Source organism: Microchirus variegatus (assembly GCF_963457635.1).
Source record: "Microchirus variegatus genome assembly, chromosome: 20".
NCBI classification, from domain to species: domain Eukaryota; kingdom Metazoa; phylum Chordata; class Actinopteri; order Pleuronectiformes; family Soleidae; genus Microchirus; species Microchirus variegatus.
The window spans coordinates 18259580-18280275 of record NC_139821.1 but is presented as its reverse complement, the minus strand read 5'-3'; the positions used below and the strand labels follow the sequence as shown (position 1 = coordinate 18280275).

Genomic DNA, 20696 nt, shown 5'->3' with positions numbered 1-20696 from the left:
GGTTACGCTGCAGCTGTTGCTGTCTGAAGTGATTGACTACACCAATTCAGTAGTGTTCACATACACACCCACATTTATGAACATAGGACCAGGTCAAAAAATACCAGAATTCCCCTTTCAGCCAATAAAACCCAACACAGCATCCGTTTTCATCATAAAATATGGGTAAACACAGGTGTTGCTAATCACGTTAAGCTTAGCCTTTATCAATGTGTTTGTAACACCTGCGTTTATCAACTGTTTCGTTCAAACACATTCAAAAAAGCATACATTTAGATGTTGTGTTTGAATTAGTAACCCACTGAAAAAGAGAGCGAGCGAGAGCGCATGCGCGAGCACAGACGCCCGTGTTTGCTAACCGGAGAGTAGCTAGTGAGAAGAGATTCACTCCAGAGTCATTCATCCTGTCGCTATAGTCAATCTTTGGCGTGCCATAAATCGTCGCTCCTGTGTGTTTGCGGTCAGACGGAAAGGTCGTCGCCACAGTTAATGTTCAACGCGAAGAAGCTGCCGGTATAAATTGGTGTTCTCTTTTGCCGGCGGCGGTATCTTCACAGGAGCTGGAGGAGGATGTTGGTAAGCGCTGCCACACTCTGTTAGCATCTCTGTGTTAGCTTTAGTGCTCGCAGTATAGCGGGGTTATAAGGTAAATAAACACACGTCACAGTGAGGGTAGCGGGGCTGGATAGTGGTGCCTGAAATGGAGACCCCAACATTAGGGTTATGTCTCTGAGAGAAGACGCAAACATCGTCACATGCATCTCGTGGAGGCTTTTCCGGTGGCAGCATGTGATGCCAGTGACTGAGGGTACATTTCTAAGTTCTCTCACTACAGTTCAGTTAATGCTGTCATTGTTTTCTGGTGTTTTTTTTAAAAATTGTTAATGATAATATCAGCTGAGCAGTTTAAATGACAAGCGATAGAAAGAGGCTGACACTGTTACATGATCTGTTCAGGGATTACAAATGAAAATGATCCTCTTGGGGATAATTATGGCAATTAGCAATGTAACCAACCAACAAATACAGAGATGAAACATTGGAACATATCTGTGAAGGTAGTTAGCTGGAGGTTACTGAAGTAGATAGCTTACCTGACTTTTCACATATACAAGAGGCTTTTTCACTTCAGAACTGGGAATAATTCTGCAGGATTCCCTGCAGCCTTCTTGTCCCTGACAAGCACTGACCCAAGCCTAGATGGGACCCTGAGCTGAATTTGATCGATTATTCTGTCGATTATTTTCTCGATTAATCGATGAATCGTTTGGTCCATAAAATGTCAGGAAATGTTAAAAAAAACTTTGATCAGTGTTTGTCAAAGCTGGAAAGTATGATGTTCTCGAATGTCTTGTTTTGTTCACAAACCAAAATGATTCAGTTTTAATGATTTCTTTGTTTTGTGGAGCAAAGAAACCAAGAAAATATTCAAATTTAAGAAGCTAAAACGATCAGAAATCTTGTTTTAATCATGAAAAAAGCTTCAAACCGATTAATCGATTATCAAAATAGTTGGCGATTAATTTAGTAATCGATTCATCGATTAATCGTTTCAGCTCTAGGGTTCACCACGTCAGAGTAGCTGGTACTTGACTATTATTGATACAAATGTATTACTATAAATTGCTTTAATTATAATTGCGTGATTTACACCAAACCAGTGTCAGTGTTTTAACCTTAGATGGCAGTAAAATCACAAAAGTGGCCTCGTATTAATTTGCACAAAGTGAAGCATGTGGTGATACTGAACTAGAACAAGTAAACCATTTTAATTACTATTAATTTTTTAAACTTCACAGTTCACATCAAGTGCACGAAATGAGCAAATCTTCATCTAAGAAATAAAACCAAATAACACTATTTGGATATATAAAAAAAGTTTGTCAATTCTGAAATAATTTTCCCTCAGAGGTTTTTGAAAATTTCCCTAAATAGAAATGGGTCATTGAAAGTGCTTGAATTTTGTTCAAGTCGTGAAGTTGATATTGAGGTAAATGTTTCCCACGCTGATGTGCCATTGTTTGTTACGAGACCACCTAGTGTTTCATGTGTCCTGCATTGCTTGATGTACGTAGACCAGGCCTACACGGAACAAATGTCAAGTCGTAATTTTTTAGCAGGGTTGTGGGTACTGTGTGCAGTCTCTCTCTGCTGTTGACGTGAGCATTTTCTGTTATGTGCCACTAACATTAAGCAAGAGAGAGCATTTGCTCTCACGACGCCTGGGAAATGCACATTCCAAGATCTCTGGCTCACCAAAGAAAGTTACAAAAACTGGTTTTCCCACGAACCCAAGAACAATCACTTGGTCGGATGCTTTTATTGATGCTGCAAATCAGTTAAGGTGGAGCTGTGTCAGCACATTTGGTCCTTGAATTTAGTGTGCCTTACTGTCTTCATCTGTATTCTTCCTCCACTCCCCTCTGAAAAACAATATAATGTCTGTGACTGTGTTTACATTGACAGCAGTATTCTGATATTAGATCAGGACAGTAGTCTGTGGCATAGAATTTTATGATTACACTTAACAGAAGAAGCTCGTACTCAGGAAAAGAAACAACAAGCAGTCGGTGTGTCATATTGTTTCAGTGCACATCACAGTCCTTAAAAACTCTCATTGCATGCAGGTTAGGGTTAGGGGTCATGCATTTCTACTTTCTTTTCTTATTCAAACAACGTTAAGTCGCCACTGCACACACTGGTGCCCTTTGTTAAGTCACCTTACTAGTTTGAAGCCGGTCAAGTGACCTGTTGGACAGTTATTTGAATAAAAGCAGCCAGACAGACACCCCTTGCATTTATAGACAGATGTTGAAATAGACATTAAGAAACCAAATAGTTTTTTCTTTCCCTTCCACAATTATTTGTTTATGTTTAATTCAATATCCTTAAACATCCTTTTTTTAAAGATATTTTCCTGGTAATTGTTGGAGATTAACCCATATTTTTAGGATTGTGAACTCTTTTTAACTGAACTACAGTTCAGCAGTGTTAGGCTTGATTCCTGTGTCAGACGTATCCGGAGCCCAGACTGCGTCTGACACAGGCACTGGACTGAAATACAGCTGCAGGATTTATGCTGCTCGCCGTTCGTGATCAGCAGTGCTGTCCTTAAATACACCAGACTCCTCTGTTAAATATTGAGATTGTAGACATGTTTAGACGGGTAATTGTTGGAGATAAGTAGTTTTAAATGATCTACAGTTTGGCACTGTTCTGCTTGATTTTTGTGTCGTTTCTTCCTGTGAAGCCACTCTGGCCAATCAGTGGCCGGCAGTCTGGTGACATTACGAACAGTACCCACTCAGCATGCTTGGAACTAAAAAAAGTACCTGGTACCAGGTGCTATGCTAGTGGGAACACATCTTAACCGTGCTGTTCCGAGGCGAGGCGAGTAGATCTGGTGGAAACGCGCCATAACAGACGAAGGTACTACATTTTTTGGATGTGTGGTCAATTTCATCTTGATGTAACAGGGGACTTTTATCAAGTCTGCTTCATTTTTTTTTTTTTTAGCATTTCTGTCAAATTTTTATAGTCCACACAGAGGAAGTGTTTGTCCCCAAAATAGGTCATGGATTATCCAACCTATAATATTGTGTAAACCTTTGGTAAAAGACCAAATGTTAACTGATAATCAGATAACACATTTACCTTAACTAATTGAAATCCCACACAATTCTCTCTTATCAGCACAAAATGCACAAAACACTGAGGCCTGCTTGGTTATCATCACTTTCTATCACTCCAAAAAGGCAAAGTGCACTGTTGTTGATAAACACTGTCTCTTCTTTCCTCATGTGCAGATGGATTTTAAGTTGGAGCAGTAGAAGAAATTGAACACATACTCTTTGGGACGATGATGGAGATTCGGGGAGCGAATTAACTGCAGAGACATACTGTCTCTCATACTGTCTCTGGTATGGAGCAAGACGATGTGGCTGCCAGGATGGACACAGTCTCACAGCTGATGTACAGGATCGAGCGTCCTGTCTACAATGAAGCCGCCCTCCGAGCAAAGCTTCTCAAACCCAAAGAAAACTCTGTCACCCTCAAACAGAGGCTGGCACATCACCTCCGGTAAGCGTTTGGATGGAGAAATGTACTTCTTGGTTTGTTCAGTGGTTTGTATCTTATTACATCAAGCTGAGAAGCACTATGGGAAATGGGAGAATGATGCAACATTGTAGCATCAACTAGATTTCTTCCTTGGTTTATTATTGTTATCATAGCTTTCACTTAAGGTGGATCACTTTTAATGTGACCTGATTAAATGTTTGCGGATAGGGGCCAGGGCCTCCTACATATTACCTGACCAAACTCCCACACAACTTGGGATAGTTTGATATCACTTTTTTGTGTCCAATATCTATACCAATATCACAACTTCAAGTATCTACAGATACCGATACAGTCAATTTCGACCCTTCAAACTGCAAAGACACTTTTGTCCTGGTGCATAACAATTTAAAGCAATTTCAAAGATCTGTGTGCGTCAGAAACCCAAAAATAAGTTATTCTCCCATAACGAAGAATTAATCAGCACACATGACTTTATGGCATGCTTAAAAAACCCCCCCCCCCAAAAAACGGGGACACTCATGCAATGCAGAAACTTTAGATCAAGCGTATTATTACACTTTGTGGCTCCTTCTGTTGAAAGCAGAAGGAAAAAACGATTGAAAGATAAAAATGTAACATCCGATACAATCCAAGGATATAGGACTTTTGGATCGTATCAATCAAATTGACTCAAATTTGCATTTCAGGTATTGATGGGTAGATTTGTTATATGAGTGATGCGAAAATGAATTTCCTGTCTCATGCTGTAGGTGTTCATCAGCGAGAGCCAAAGCGGCAGCTCTGAGCTTCCTACCTATTCTGACATGGCTGCCATCTTATCCAGTCAAGAAGTACTTGTTCTCAGATGTGGTCTCCGGTCTCAGCACGGGAGTGGTGCAGCTCCCTCAAGGTCAGTGTCCAGCAGTTCACAGCAGCAGCACCACTGCTGTTGTACACTTGCTATGTAGAATGACATAAAGGTTAAAGAGTGTGTAGAAGCAGCTGCCAAATCCTGAGGAGCTGTTATTGACTTCGTGCTGTCTTTGTTTTGGTAGATCTGCAGCTCTGAGTTTGTGATGCAATCACTCTTCTGTACAGTAATGTACGTTTCTCTGTCTTCTGGCCCACAGGTCTAGCCTACGCCATGTTGGCTGCTGTGCCTCCAGTTTATGGTCTGTACTCATCATTCTACCCCGTCCTGCTCTACACCTTCTTTGGCACGTCCAGACACATATCAGTAGGTGAGAAATGAGCTTGGGCTGCAGTGACACCTGACAGACTTAAGAACTTGTATGAGACAGGTAGGCACACTTTCAGCAAAGACATGACTGCTGGTAGGAACAGATGTTAGCAAAAAGGTCATCTCATGAAGTTGGGCTTTCGCGTCATTTATTTATTTTTATTCAGTAGTATCAATATTTGAGATTTTCTTTTACGCGTTAAACCGATGTTTCCCAAACACTGGGTTGGCACCCACGGATGGGTCATGGGAGATTTTTTTTTAATGTTTACATTTAAATAACATGCACAAAATGGAGTTGTGATTCATTTACCAAATATGTCTTGGAAATTATTTACTAATCAGAAAAGCTAAATTGAACCACTGTCCATATCATTAACAATGAGCAACAAGTGAAATGCTACATTGAGCTGCTTCTGCTAATGATAAAATAAGGCTAAGTAGAAGACAAGGTGTCTTTTAGCTTTGTGATGAAAGCAAATAAATAAAATGCCTTGCCAAAATAAATATAGCCTCTCCAAACATAACACAGTCAAAATGTGTGCCTTCAATTGAATGTGCTTAAATAAAACTGACAACTGTCAAAAACAAAAACCCTGGATTGCAGAAAACACTGAAAAACGCAACCCCCCAATAATTTTGGGTTAAAGTTAAAACTTTAACTTTTTGACTTTATTAAGCAAGTAGAAATCTCCAGATTACCTTGGATTTTTTAAAATATATTTTAAATATTTAAAAAAACAAAAACAAAAAAACCGTTAGAAACTTGTTGGAACAGCCTCATAATGAGGAATCACTTCAGAAACATATGAAATACATTTTAATCAGTTGCAGAGATGTGTGGATTTGGTGAACTTGTATCAAAAGACGTGCTGAAAGAGGCTGCATTCCAAAATATTTGACATTCTTATCTACAGTAAGTGCGACACAGACGAGCCCAACAAAACGGGCATTGCAAGAAATGCGGTTTACTTCTGACACGTGTCTCCATTGAAAATAAATATTTGTTGGAAGTATCCACACAGGCAAGTTTTTCTGCATTTTTAAGCACAGGGTGTACCTGGCGTATAGGAACATGTTGTGAATCCCTTTCCGCAGTACTGGAGGAAAGGCAAACCAAATCACAAGTTTAGTCTCTTCAAACTTGATCCCCACTAAAAGATGTTTGAATGATCTTTGAAGGGAGATGGATGCCATTTGATGCTAAACCTAGAACGAGTCACTGAGGTTACAGACCGAGGTGAAGTACCTTTGTTCTTCCAATGATGTGTAACTTATGTTTGCAGGAGGGCAGAGGCAACAATTAGCCTATCCACCCCCTGTATATACTCTATCTCTTTTATCATTGCTGATCAGGGCTGAACCTGATAACTATAGGCCCTGTGCAAATCACCGTGAAAAATCAGCAAAAAAAAAAAAACCCACACCCACAGAAAACTCAACTGTATAGTAAGAACTATGTCCTCAGCTGGTTAAGCTGTTGCTACACTACACGACATCTCACAACTTCAGCTGTTTCCTTGGTGGAGTTCACTCCAGGTTCATCACAAATGCCAGCTCCATGAGTCATACTCATTAAAAGGTACAATAAGTTTAACTGACTCAACCTTTTGAAACAAAGGTAGTGAACTGAAGATTCTGAACTGTAGAATGAATGCACAACAGGAAGCAGGTGTTTGCCACATAAAAATGGCCTTTACACAAAGCTCCGTCTTACTGTGAGTTACTGTGGAACTGATCCTTCAAACTTCTGGCTGAGAGTGCGAGGGAATAGCTGCCAGGCTGCTTTTCAGGTGTTGAGCTATGTGGCCTGTTCACACAGAGGGATACACATAATATGAAAAGTGGAGATCATGGTGCGGCACAGCACCAAGTCTGGACGCAGTTAGGTGATACAGTTTGTTCTCCTGCAGTGAGGTTCAGTAAGGGATGGGCCTATATGATCCTCAGTATGGGTCCAAAATTTCTAGAATGGAAAAAGAAAAATGTAAAATCTGATACATAAACCCTAAATATGACATGCTTCACTGATCACACCTATCACTGTCATATGACCCCACGATGTTGCTGCAAATGTCTGCCACACAGTTAGTGCATTATGCTTTTGAAATTATTGGTTACAACAAGGTGGTAAAGTTGGTTAAAAGAGGTAAAAGTGATATCTGTGTCAGTAAGAATTAGTATTATATCTGACACAAAAAGTGGTATCAAGGATTACATGCAAATAGGGGTTGAAGCTGAGGTTACTCTGGGCCTTCACAACAATGATATTTGAATATTAGACAGGATTATTTGTCTAATATTCAAATAATCCGGTGCGTGAGAGCTAATGGAAATAATGCAGGGTTCACAGTATGTTGAGTTGCGAGGAACAGTTAATAAAATGCGTTCAAAGACCCTGGAAAAATGTCATCACTTCTGCAGTATCCACAGTGTGTTGAACTTAGAGGAATCTTTGATATAACATTTTTCAATTCTGTACCTTTTTATTAAAATTACAAATGGTCACATTCACCAATCAATAGTTTGTAATAAAACAATTAATCAAATATTTTCATGTTCATCCTTGCTAGCTGGATCCTTTGGCTAAATTAATTTAATTTATGTTATTATTGATAATTTATTATATATATATATATATATAAAAAATCAATGTATTTTTCATTTCCAAAATGGAGAGAATATTTTTAACGTTTACCTTTAACTGCACAGTGTTGTGCTCATTATGCCATGACATAATTCAATGAATACACTTTATAAGAGATGCACTGACATATAAAATAAAATGCCCTATATGTTACATGTAAAAATACTAACAGTAATTATCAGTAACTCTTACTAGCATTCTTTTCTGACTATGACGAGACAAAATGGCAGCTGTGAAAATAAGTCTTGACCAGCCAGAAGGGTTTGGTAGTTACAAAAACCATTGACTTTGTGTTTTGAAGAATAGGGCTGAACAATGTGCAAACTGAAACGGCACAATTAGCAGCTCGCCATTGCTTGCTATTTGCTGAACAATTTGCAAATGTAAACAGTGCAGTTAGCAATCCATTGCTATTTGCTGAACAGTTTGCAAATTTAAACATCGTAGTTAACAAATATCAAATAGCTTGATATTTGTTGTTCTATGTCCTGTGCCAGCTGAAAAAAAATTAGTACGTAAACAATTCATATCTCTAAGTTACCATCCTTACATTACTTTATAGTAGTTATTATCATGAACATATGTGATTAATGTTCCATCTTAGTTTGAATCTGTAACCCAAAAACCTGAAGCTTGTATTGTGTTAGAATTAGTGACATCTAATGGAGAGATTGTAACAGATAGAGGACTTCTCTACCCTCTGAAGAGTATAGGGTGCAACACGTGCGGTTTAGGTGAATTATTGGCAGCAGCATTGCATTAATTCTCTGCGCTAACATGAAGTAATTAAATGAAAACCACAGACTGTCAAAATCAAACATCACATATGCATCTGTGTTTGTGTTCCTCAGGAACTTTTGCAGTTATAAGTCTGATGATCGGTGGTGTTGCGGTGAGGGAAGCACCAGACTCTATGTTTTTTGTCCTGCCTGCAAATGGATCCAATGTGTCTGCCGTCTTGGACGTGGAGGCCCGCGACGCCAGGAGGGTTCAGGTGGCTGTGGTTCTCTCAACCCTGGTGGGAATCATCCAAGTAAGTCTGGAAACAAACCACACACTGTGCCTTCAACTCCCAAGTGCACTTTCCATGCTCAAAAATCAATGTTTACTCAAAGTAATGGAACATGTTGAAGTATCCACACCTTTCTTTTGCCTTCCTTACAGATCACCTTCGGTCTTCTCAGGTTTGGCTTTGTAGCGATCTACCTCACTGAGCCCCTGGTACGAGGCTTCACTACAGCAGCATCTATGCATGTGTGCATCTCCCAGCTAAAGTACCTGCTAGGTGTGAAGACGCGTCGTTTTAGTGGGCCCCTCTCTGCTATTTATGTGAGTGTAATGGCTTGTACAGGGTGTAAAGGTGGGAAGGTTGAAGGTTTTTTAAACACCTGAAAAATAAGGAACTTGAACCTTTCTTAATGCCTTAAATGATAGTTAAAGGGGACATATTATGTAAAATCAGCTTTATAATCATTTAAATCCTTATATTTGGGACTCTGGAGGCCCTACCAGTCAAGAGTGCTGGCTAGGGCAACAGTATCCGAAAACCGGAAGTCTGCGAAAAGTTCTATTCTTGGCTTCACAGTGCAGCACAGAGTCCTACACAAACTTCCAGCCTCAGAGGATTTATCTGTCCGGTGGATACATGTTATATATGACAACAATGTGCCTGCAAATGATCACTTTTCCAAATGCTAATTGTTGTTAGCTCCCAGTAGCCTCTGTGTCTGATGTCATTTCCTGTCCCTTAAGTTTCATTTTACTTTTTCTTAAGGTGGACCTTAACGCTACTAAACAGCGTTCTGAACAGGGCAGGGTGATTGAACTGACCACAGCATGTCACAGACATGTTCATTAGGACACCAGGGAACTAGGTTAACTTGGAGAAATAGGGTATAATATGTCCCCTTTAAATGATAATTCAGTGTTGCTGTATGTTACTGACACAGTCAGCAACACTGAATGCACTGTGAGCACCTCCAGTACATTGTCATTGCTGGGAACATGTCTGAGAAACTCAAGGGAAAACAGATTTTAGTCAAAATGAAAGGCTGTCCCAATAAAATATTCACCTCATTAAGTTATATCTTGAGAATAATGTGTATTTGCTTCCTTTTTCTCACCTGATCTAGTGGAAACTCCAGCTTGTATTTGTTTGGAAATTGCTCTCCCTGCACCAAAGTCCGTAGAGAAGATTAGAAATTTTACATAACGACAAAAAAAGGAGTTGCCGATCCACTGCTGCCTCTGTCACAGAGTTTTATTTAGTAACTTCGGTGTTTGCAACAAAATTCACCAAACAATGTTGCAGTTGACCAGCAGCTCCTGGGTCCCCACAAGTTAAAAATTATGATTTTCTCTATGGAAGTTGAAGTATCACTTTAATAACAGCAAACAAACAAATTTAAACATGTCATAACAGGAAAAACAGGGTTATTGCACCAGGCTAGATAAAGCAGGCTAAGCTGTGTGAAAGTTAGTGTATTTTTCACCTATAATTTATCTTTATTTGTGTCATTGTCCTGTTTCTCATGCCCCAGATGGTCAAAGCTGTTTTCAGTGACATCACCAGCACCAACGTCTCCACTCTCATCCTGGGCCTTGTGTGTATTGTATTCCTGTATGCAATCAAAGTCATCAATGAACGATTCAAGAAAAAACTACCCATCCCAATTCCAGGAGAGATCATTGTCGTCATCGTGTCCACTGGTATCTCGTATGGCATGTCTCTGTCAGAAGAGTACAAGGTGGATGTGGTTGGGAAGATACCCACAGGGTATGTTCTAAGCTGTGAGAATATTGGTCTATGTTGGCCCTGTATCACTTCAATTTATCCCTATTTGTGTCCGCTTCTATAGCCTGGGGGTTTTTCTGACTGTGATATGTGAACATGCAAAACAAAAAAGACCTTTTGTTTTTATCTGCTTCTCCACATCAAACTGTGAAAGGAGCCATCATAACATGTCAGAACACTGGGATGGATGAAGCTGAAATGTTTTCTCATGCGTCTCAGGCTTCTTCCCCCTGCTGTCCCAGAGTTCTCTCTGTTACCCAACCTGATCACAGACGCCTTCGCTGTAGCGATCGTAGGATTCTCAATGGGCATCTCACTTGCAAAGATCTTTGCCCTTAAGCATTGCTACAGTGTGGACGGCAACCAGGTGAGTGCAGAGTAATCTTTTCTTCTTCTTTTTTTTAATACGTCCTTTAACAACGTTGTTCTCTTTGCCACTGGGACAAGGTTTTGAAAAAGAAAAACATAAAGAAAGTGAAAGAAAGTGTATTATTCCACATAAAAAACATTCAAATTTTCAATTGCTAACAAGCATTAGTCTATTTACTTAGCATTAGTCTAGTTACCTATTCAAAACACACCATACAGTCTGAGTTACAGTTCATCTCACCTCCAAAGCTCTTTGTGACCAACAAAACATCATACACGTCTCAAAATAAGGTCATTCGTTCACAATACTGACAAAACTGTCTTTGCCGTACTTAGGAAAAATAAAAAGCTTACTCTAAACAAACAAAATAAAATAGACTGAGAATAAAAATGAAAAGCAGGAACAGAAACTCAAATACATGTTGTAAGATATTAACTTCCTTTCCTCTGACCAAACACAGGTTTTCAGCTGCAAACTGCACTCAGATTCAAGGACTCGTGCTTGTGTCAGAGACCTTATTGTTGTATTTGGTTTGTTCAAGCTGGCCTTTGACAAAGAAAAGTAAACACCAGTCACATGGTTTTACAGTCAGAGTTTGCTCAGACGGAACTATTGGAAGACTGTGTTGCAGTATTAACATGCTGTATGATGCAATATCTGAAAAATCCCATGTTGAACTAAGGCTGAGTGACGTTATCATCACGATATACCTTTTTTAAATATAATTTGATATCTATGTATATAACGATATAAATCAATAAATATTTCTGTCAGGCTGGGGGGTATAGCTTCTTAATGACATCTCAATGTTTTTAGGCTATATCCTGATAAACGAGATATATATATGGGGCTATGAAGCAGCACACATGTTATTTCTCTGGACTCATGAAAAGTTTTCTTTTGAGATGCTTGTGCTTCTCAGAGGAGAGTAACAATAAACTGTAAACACACTCTATCTACCATTTAATATGATCTGTATAAAATACAGTTATATTTCATTTCTTTGGCTTTTAAATGTTAAATGAAGGATATTTACCGGTCTTAGAAACGGTAAATATGGTTTATAGTCACTTTCATTGGCAAATAATTAGAAATAAAATAAAATGTATAATATTATAATGTAATAATGTAAATATTTGATTTGTAATACTACTGTATTTCACAAATAGGATGATTTTCAAACAGCCTTTAAAACCAGGAAAAGTCATCTCATCACAATATCTAAAATCTTAGACCATAAATTGTCTCATGTTACGATAGCGATATTTCCATATATTCTGTGTCTGTGCTTGATGATGTGTCTAACCCTGGTGATTGTGATTTGCTTCGTCTGCAAACATTGGTCTCTGTTGGGCCTATTTGTAAAAACTGGAGCAGAAGCAACTTCACATTTTTTCATTCCATGTTGAATCTGTTCCATCAGGAACTGATTGCCTTCGGTCTGTGTAACTTCATCAGCTCTTTCTTCCACACCTTTGCCATCACGTGCTCTATGTCGAGAAGCCTGGTGCAGGAGAGCACAGGAGGAAAAACACAGGTTAATAAAAAAAGCACACTCGCACCAATCTAACTGGTTTCCCCTAGGGTCGTGAACTGGAATAAGGAGCTGCTGTTGACACAGTTAACATTTAGTTTGTGTACAGGTTGCGGGGCTGCTGGCGTCCTTTATCGTGCTGCTGGTGGTGGTGGCCATTGGATTTGTCTTCCAGCCACTGCCTCAGGTGGGTGAAGCCGTGACGAAGCTGCCGACATTTGTGTTTTATTTATTACACACATAATTCAAACCTTATACAACTAATAAAACCCCATGTTTCACTTGATGAGCTGACCTTATGTTGCAGTACCTGGCAGACCTTCTTATTCCGTATTCTTTTCCTTGCTCTCTTTGTTCTGCTACCCGGCTGTTGCTCAGGGCAACCAGGGCAAATGTTGAGATGGAGAGCTTTCAGTTTTTGGGCTCTACAGCTTTGGAACAAACGTCCTTTGTCAATAATACAAGCTACCTCAATGTCCATTTTTGAAACTACCTCAATGTCCAATTTGAAATTGCACTAGGTACTTTCTGTTTTTATGTGTGTGAAGCACTTTGAAAACATCTATTTTTTGAAATATATGTAATAATAATTTGATGTTTCTTTGTGTTGTGTTTCTCAGTCTGCTCTGGCCGCCATCATCATGGTCAACTTGGTGGGGATGTTCAAACAGGTCCGGGACATTCCTCATCTGTGGAGGACCAGCAAGATTGAACTGGTCAGTGAGTTATCTCTCTCGCTCTCTCTGTGTATATATGTATATGTGTCTATATATATATGTGTGTGTGTGTGTGTGTGTGTGTGTATATATATATACACACACACACACATATGTATATATATGTCTATGTGTCTGTATGTGTAGATATAATGTATAAACTATACCTCAACAGTCTCACTATTGTACTTGATTCTTTATTCTTTCCCTTAACACTTCATTTTTAACACTCAAAGATTCCTGTCAGTGATGTTGGGCTTTTTTGTTGACTTCCTGTCATAGCACATGTCATAGGCATGTTTGGTTAGGGGGCAGGGCATGTATTCACCGACAAACCTATAATCTCATAAGCAGAGAGGACCGGCCCTTTGTAAAGTTCTGGCTCCTGATTGGATAAAGTGTTGTACGACACTGGACATGTTTATCCAACATATCTTATCTTTGTTCCCCTCTTTCATTTAATCCAAATGATTGTAAAGTAAGTTCTCACTGGTCAAAATCCCCTTCAAAACTGTTTGTTTAATCATTGGAATTGTGTTACTATATACTTTATATCAAGAGTATATTTAAAACACATTTGAGCCACACTATTTCACTGACAGCAGCATTTCTGCTGTAACTGAAAATGTATGAGATGCAGTTGAGTTTCCTCTCTTAGCAGGATGCAGCTGTTTGCTCTCTTTTTTTCTTTCATTTAATGTCTCTCTCTTCTCTTTTCTGTCTCAGGCTATCTGGCTCGTAGCCTTTGTAGCATCTGTGCTGTTGGGCCTGGATTATGGCCTCTTAGTGTCCATCACGTTTGCCATCCTGACAGTCATCTATAGAACTCAGAGGTACTAATAATACAAATGTGTTTGTATTTGTTCCCACTATTCATTGATTGATTATGTACACCTAATGTCACATATCATGTAATGCCACATTATTTTTTCAGCCCCAAAAGTGGCATTTTAGGCCAAGTTCCTGGTACTGAGCTGTACTGTGATGTAGATGAGTATGAGGAGGTGAGTCATAAAACTTTAAATCCAGGACGACAAAATGTTCCCAGCAGCTTTGATGGTGGGAGTTATGAACATCATTGACATTTTTTGTTCCCAGGCAGCTGAATATAACGGCATTAAGATTTTCCACTCCAACTCTTCAATCTATTTTGCCAACTCTGACCTTTACGTGAATTCTCTCAAGAAGAAGGTAATCCTACCCACTGTGTGTGTGTCCCATGTACAGACAAATGTTGTCACGCAGCAGCCCATCATTACCACTTTCCAGATACACATAATTATTTGTTGCTGTTTGTGATTTCATTGGTTGTTTAGTTGCTGTGGGAAAAACAGAAAATCTGAACCTAGATGGCTGAACCATGCTTAATTTGAAAGGGCAGACTCTGTAGTGAAGTGTGATCACACTGTAGTTTAACAGAAGTCACGTCAGTGTTCATGGCTGATGCTGATGGTAATGCTATTCAGGTGAAATTGTAATTCATATAACTAGTGCAGTGCCCGTAGGAAGTATGTATTAGCATGCTAAGACCACTGCAACGTCTAAAGCTAAATCTCAGATTTGCATGCCAACATCTGCAACTCCATAAAACACTTTTCATGGTAAACACACCATCCAGCACAAATGCACATTGATATTCGCTTGAAACTATTAGAATATTATTCGAACATCGAACCACAATAGACTTCCAGGTGAGATGAGATTACTCGGGTGTGGAAATCCAGCCCGAATTGGGTTACTGATGGTGTATTCCTGGCGTGACTATCACCAAAGTGAGACCTATGCACCGATCCACACAATTTGACATGGGGTGGAGCTCCCCTGAAACGTGTCCCTTTGGAAACAGTGAAGTGCTGCGATACATGTCCTATGTAAATGAATTAAAAAATCTTCAACTGTTGAGCTATTTGGGCTAATGAACTACTGTCGAGCTAGGCTATGACATGGGTCAATACATTAAACATCGTTTGTTACCAGTAGGCTATTGTCTACATTATCGAAGGGTATTTCACCAATATGAAGAGAGCAGTAGGCTACGAATGTGACAGAAGTGCTATTAATGGTAAATGTGTTTGTATGGTGGTAGCCAACTTGGAATATTATGTTGCGTTTGGTGAGGTTGGAGTTGGAAATTGCGAGTACTACAAATGTTATGTAACGTTAATCACACACGCAGTAGGCTATTCGCAACCTGTAGAACCGCGTCCATTGTGGCCACATCCATGCATTTTTAAAACACTCACTCACTGTAAAACTATGCTATGTCACAATAAAATACTCATCAGTCCTTAAAGTTTTTGACACAGTGTTTGCAGATGCATTGTTTTAAAAGTAGCCTGGGGGGGGGACTGTGCTTACTATGAAAGACAATCCTGAAGACAAGTGCCACTGCCTGGTGTATCGTGATAAATCAGTGAAAATGAAAAAAAATCAATGATGCACACCATCGGGCCATGCTCAATCCATATCCAAAATCCTAGGTCGATCTGACTAACGGTCAGTGAGATATGTCCGTCAGATGTTGCCATGCTCTCCTGCTGTTTGTGCCCTTTCAGAATCACAATAAGTTTGTTCTTAAGTTGTTGTTAATGAGCGTCAGGCTCTGCACTGTTGTTAAAGTCATAGTTAAGAAACGGTTTATAATGTATTTTGGTGGTGTTGCAGGTCGATTAAGGACTGTGTTGTAAATCAACATATTCAGTGTACCAACTGGTTGATCTGCTCCACTACTGTGCAGACATGTAAAATGAATAATTCAAGAGCTCATTGCACATTGTGTTCCTGTTGAAATATGCAGCTCGCTCTGTTTAATGATGGCTATAAAGTCATTAATGGTTGATTTTTTGTATATATCTGTAGTATAGGACAGACCTGGAACTCAACATTTTATGTTGCCAAGCAAAAGGAAATAATCAATATTTACATTAAAACGCTCAACGTGCACATTAGCCTACCAATGGTCGACCAAGAAAATTAGCTCTAATTGTGTTGTTGTGTATTAGTTTGTCTAATTCTTGTGAATGAGTGTTGGTCTAATGCTGCGTTCCATTTACATCAGAACTTTGAAGTTTGGGGCGGGACATGGATACAAATGTATATATTGAGCTGACCGTTGTTGGCCATTGTTAGCAATATCAGTCGATAACGAGGATGGAATTTTGCGCATGTCAATGATTTAAAAATCAAGCACTTCTATTTGTACGACTGATTTACTATGAAACGAATGTGACAGAAGTGATATTAATGGTAAATGTGTTTGTATGGTGGTAGCCAAACCTGGAATATTATGTTGCGTTTGGTGAGGTTGGAGTTGGAAATTGCGAGTACTACAAATGATATGCAATGTTAATCACACCTTCTCCTTTTTTGTCAGTCAAGAATCTAATACAAGATAATGGTAATGAAAAAATTTAATTTTACAAAAAGTCCTACACACAGTTTTTCATTTCAATAGATGAATCTGGACACTTCACGTCACCACACCCCCTGTTTCGAGAACCACTGGTCCAAAGAACAGAAATGCCTCTTTGCATAACCCAATACAGTTTAGCATCATCATGAACTGGCTCTAGGGAAGAAACTGTCTTTGTCTGTTTGTCTTTGATGCACCTGAAGCACCTTACAGAAGGCAACAGGTTGAGCAGGGGAGAGGGCAACCCATACTCTTCAGTGTGAACTTAAGCAGAGGAGCGGTAGAACATTTGATAGCAGGTTTTCTACAGTTATCACATTAATATTGTGAATCACAGTTTTGTTGGGTGAAGAAAACGCGTCAAAAACTTTTTCCCCCAACACATTTCTTGTGATAACATACAAGCAAAAGACTTGAAGGAAGCTGGTTGGGAAAATGTATGCAGACAAAACAAACGGCATCAATACGAAATGTGTCGACGGTCCTGGAGAGTTTGACTAACAGGACACCAAAAATATTTTTCTCTCTTTTCCTGGACACAAAACTCTTCTTGTGATATCTTATTCTGCGATGTTGGCCAGTATCAGACTGATACCAAAGTATAGTATCAGCTCGTTCTTAACTAATACTTAGAAATTAGATTCTGCAGTATTCTTAGACCAGACACTTGCTTAACAAGATCGTTTGACCTTGACTCATTTATGGCGTGTTTCCACCGGCTCTACTCGCCTCACCTCGCTACTGCACGGTTAACTTGCATTTCCACTACACAGAGTACCAGGTACTTTTTTAGTGCCTGCTCTGGCCGCGTTCCAAGCACACTGTAGATACTATACGTGACGTCGCCAGACTGCTGTCCACTGATTGGCCAGAGTGCCGTCACAGTAAGAGACGTCCGACACAAGGATCAAGCCGAACGGTGCCAAACTGTAGTTCAGTTAAAAAGACTTAACAATCCTAAAAAACGTGGGTTAATCTCCAACAACTGTCAGGGAAATGTCTAAAATAATTGAACAGAGGAGTCAGGTCCACGACAGTCATCACACTGCCTCTGTATTTCCGTGTCAGACGGAGTCTGTGCTCCGGTCATGGAGGACGTATTGAACGAATATTTTTGATTAACTGATTTATATGATTCAGTTACACTGAAAACAACTGATTTACAAGTCACTAGTCACTCGTTTGTGTGCAAAACGAAGTCAACACAGTTTCAAGCAGCCGTGCAGTGATGACCGCCCACGTTGAGTAGGTATTTTTTTTGTAGTGGAGATGTAACCTAAACCGTGCCGTGCCGAGGCGAGCCAGGAACTATAGTGGAAAAGGGCCATTAGAGACAATTACAATTTCTGGGGGGGGAAATTAATTCATATTTTTCTTGCTACTCGTGTGTCATAGAAATATGATAAATGATGACATCTTTTCAAAGGGACTGTGTTGCAGGATAGGAAAAGTTATAGAAAGCACATTAGAATCATTGAGACATTTAGATGTATCCAAAAAAAAGAAAAGAAAAAGACAATTAGAATTTCGAACATTATCTTGATTTTTTTCCCCTTAAACTTCCAGACAGGAGTAAACCCTGAACTCTTACAGGCCACTGAAAAAGCCAGGAAAAAACAGGAGGAGGGGAAGAGAAATGGCAAGAACAACTCCCCACAAATGATTTGTGTCAAGGTGAGCGAGTGGGTTCTCTGTCAACTTTACTACAAATGTAAATTCTTAACCTTTTTGCTCTATATAACAAAGTAATCACTGAAACTGAATAATTTTGGTTTGTGGACACAACAATATTTTCTTATTCATTTAATATTTTCTATTATTTCTGTGTGGACCAAAGAAGCTACAAGTTACAAGAAGTTCTACAAGAAGTTTTGCTTTTAATCATTATTTATATCGACAAGACTTTTCAAGCCCCTGGATGGTTTTAGGCAGCTGTCCCTCACTTTTGTCCTCCATATTATGGCTTGATTTGTGCAGGTTTGGGACTTTTTCAAGAAAATGTTCTTGTAATATCAGTGTGGTCATAATTCCCTTAACAAAAGACCTCATCTTTGATCCATGTAGTTGGGGAAGCAGGGGGCGACTCAGGAGGTCGTGTCCTCTAATCACGCGGTGAAGGAGAGAACAGACGGACACGGCCAATCAGACTCAGAGGACGTGGTCTTCCTGAAACCTCCTGCCACTGTCCACTCCATCATCCTGGACTGGACGCACGTCAACTTCATCGACTCTGTGGGCGCCAAAGCCATCAAACAGGTTTCTTCTTTGTTCACTTCAGTTACACTGTCAGTTTAGGAAACGCTGTGCACAAAATATAATGATCTTATCCACAGTGTGTATGTGTGAATTGCTGTGTGAATTGCTGTTTGTGTATTTGTGTGCAGGTCATGAAGGAATACTCGGCTGTGAATGTGCAGGTGGTGATCGCCGCCTGCAGCAGTGAGTATCATCAGGATTTTTGTTATACTTGGGATGATCAGTTTATCACTGGGTTAGGGTTTTTATGACCCTAATATACTGCAATTCATGATAGTATAGCGATAATTGTAATTAAGCATAAACGGACGTAATCTACTTCAGTTTGATTCTTCTGTTCACATTTTTGAAAGCTTAATAAATCCAATGTTTGTGTCCCAAAAATTTCACTAGTATTGAGAAGTAAAAGTGAAAATGAGTGGAATCCAGAGGGGGGAAAAAAAATCAGATAAATAGTTAAATTAAATAGAAATTCAAATGCTTTTAAAATTAAGTATTTTTGTCTGAAGGCAGCTTCAACTAAATCCTGAAATATGAACACATAGTTCACCTGTGGTCTGACTGGTTCTCTGACTCTTTTTCCCCCCCTTTTAATCTACAAGGAAGCCTATTGGCTGAGCTGGAGAGGTTAGAGTTCTTCACCGGAGTCATGAGCACATGCATGGTGTTCCCCACAGTCCATGACGCCGTGCTGCACTGTTCCAACCTGAGAGAAGAGCGACTCTAACACAGCCTGACTGCTGGAGAGAGACAAGCTGTTTCCATGGTGCTTTATAGTAAAATAATAGGGATGATGGCACAATATCACTTTTTCATGTCCAATACTGATATCACAAACTGGAGAATCTAACGATATCGATACGAGTTCGATATAGTCATTATGAACTGTGAACACGGCGATTCCACAGACATAATTCTCCAACTGTAACAAATATCCTCCTCCCATAAAGAAGAAATAAACAGTCCACAACATGACTCAGCTGAAATGCTGTTGTTGATATTTATTTACATTTTTATAGTCTGTGCATAGTATATTGGATTATGTCGGATTTTACATTTTTCGATATCCAATTCAGTGATTTTGACCAGTATCGATGCCGTTTCAGCTGACTCATGTTAAATAGAGGGTTTAATTAGGAATTAAGCCTTCCTTTTGTCTCTCTACGCTTGTGAGTTATTGTTTAAACTGTTCTTACAGTATTTGTAGTTGTGTGCTGGAAGAATTATGATGTAAAGTGAGCTGCTGCTGTTTAAGTGACCGTGAAAAATTTGTGTCAAATGTGATTTAATAGTGTCCTGATGCTGGATGAGTGAGTGCGAGTTTGCAGTTTGTGCGCGGCAGCCATTTTGACATTCAGGAACATCACAGGTGATACTGATCACATTAAAGATGGCTTTGTTCAGTTCAAGTCAGTCTACATGCACTCTCAAACTCAAGCTAAATCGAACTCCTTTATTTTATAATGTACCTGTGATTTTCCTAGTTTGACTTTAAAATGGCTTCCGCACAAAGAGCACTTTGTATTTAAACCAGTGATAATGACCAACGCTATCACGTATGTTATGGTACAATTGCACTTGTGTTTGAGTCTAACGTTACAGAAGTCTGTTAAGTTTAAAAACTGTTTTCATATTTTTGACAAGGCTTCAGTCGCGCTTTTACAG

The 20696-nt window shown here is 39.4% G+C and overlaps 1 protein-coding gene across 1 annotated transcript; it reads left to right on the top strand.

Annotated features, from left to right (window-relative positions):
• Window positions 1-466: 466 nt before the first annotated feature.
• On the top strand, window positions 467-20580 carry slc26a5 (solute carrier family 26 member 5). Its single transcript, XM_083907283.1, has 18 exons — window positions 467-576; window positions 3807-4080; window positions 4833-4972; window positions 5193-5303; window positions 8801-8982; window positions 9114-9278; window positions 10490-10725; window positions 10963-11110; window positions 12537-12650; window positions 12757-12834; window positions 13268-13363; window positions 14090-14196; window positions 14298-14367; window positions 14462-14554; window positions 18342-18449; window positions 18840-19031; window positions 19160-19214; window positions 19634-20580. Exons 2-18 carry the CDS (start codon window positions 3923-3925, stop codon window positions 19756-19758), a joined length of 2178 nt encoding a protein of 725 aa, XP_083763409.1. The 5' UTR covers window positions 467-576; window positions 3807-3922; the 3' UTR covers window positions 19759-20580.
• The last annotated feature ends 116 nt before the right edge of the window (window positions 20581-20696 follow it).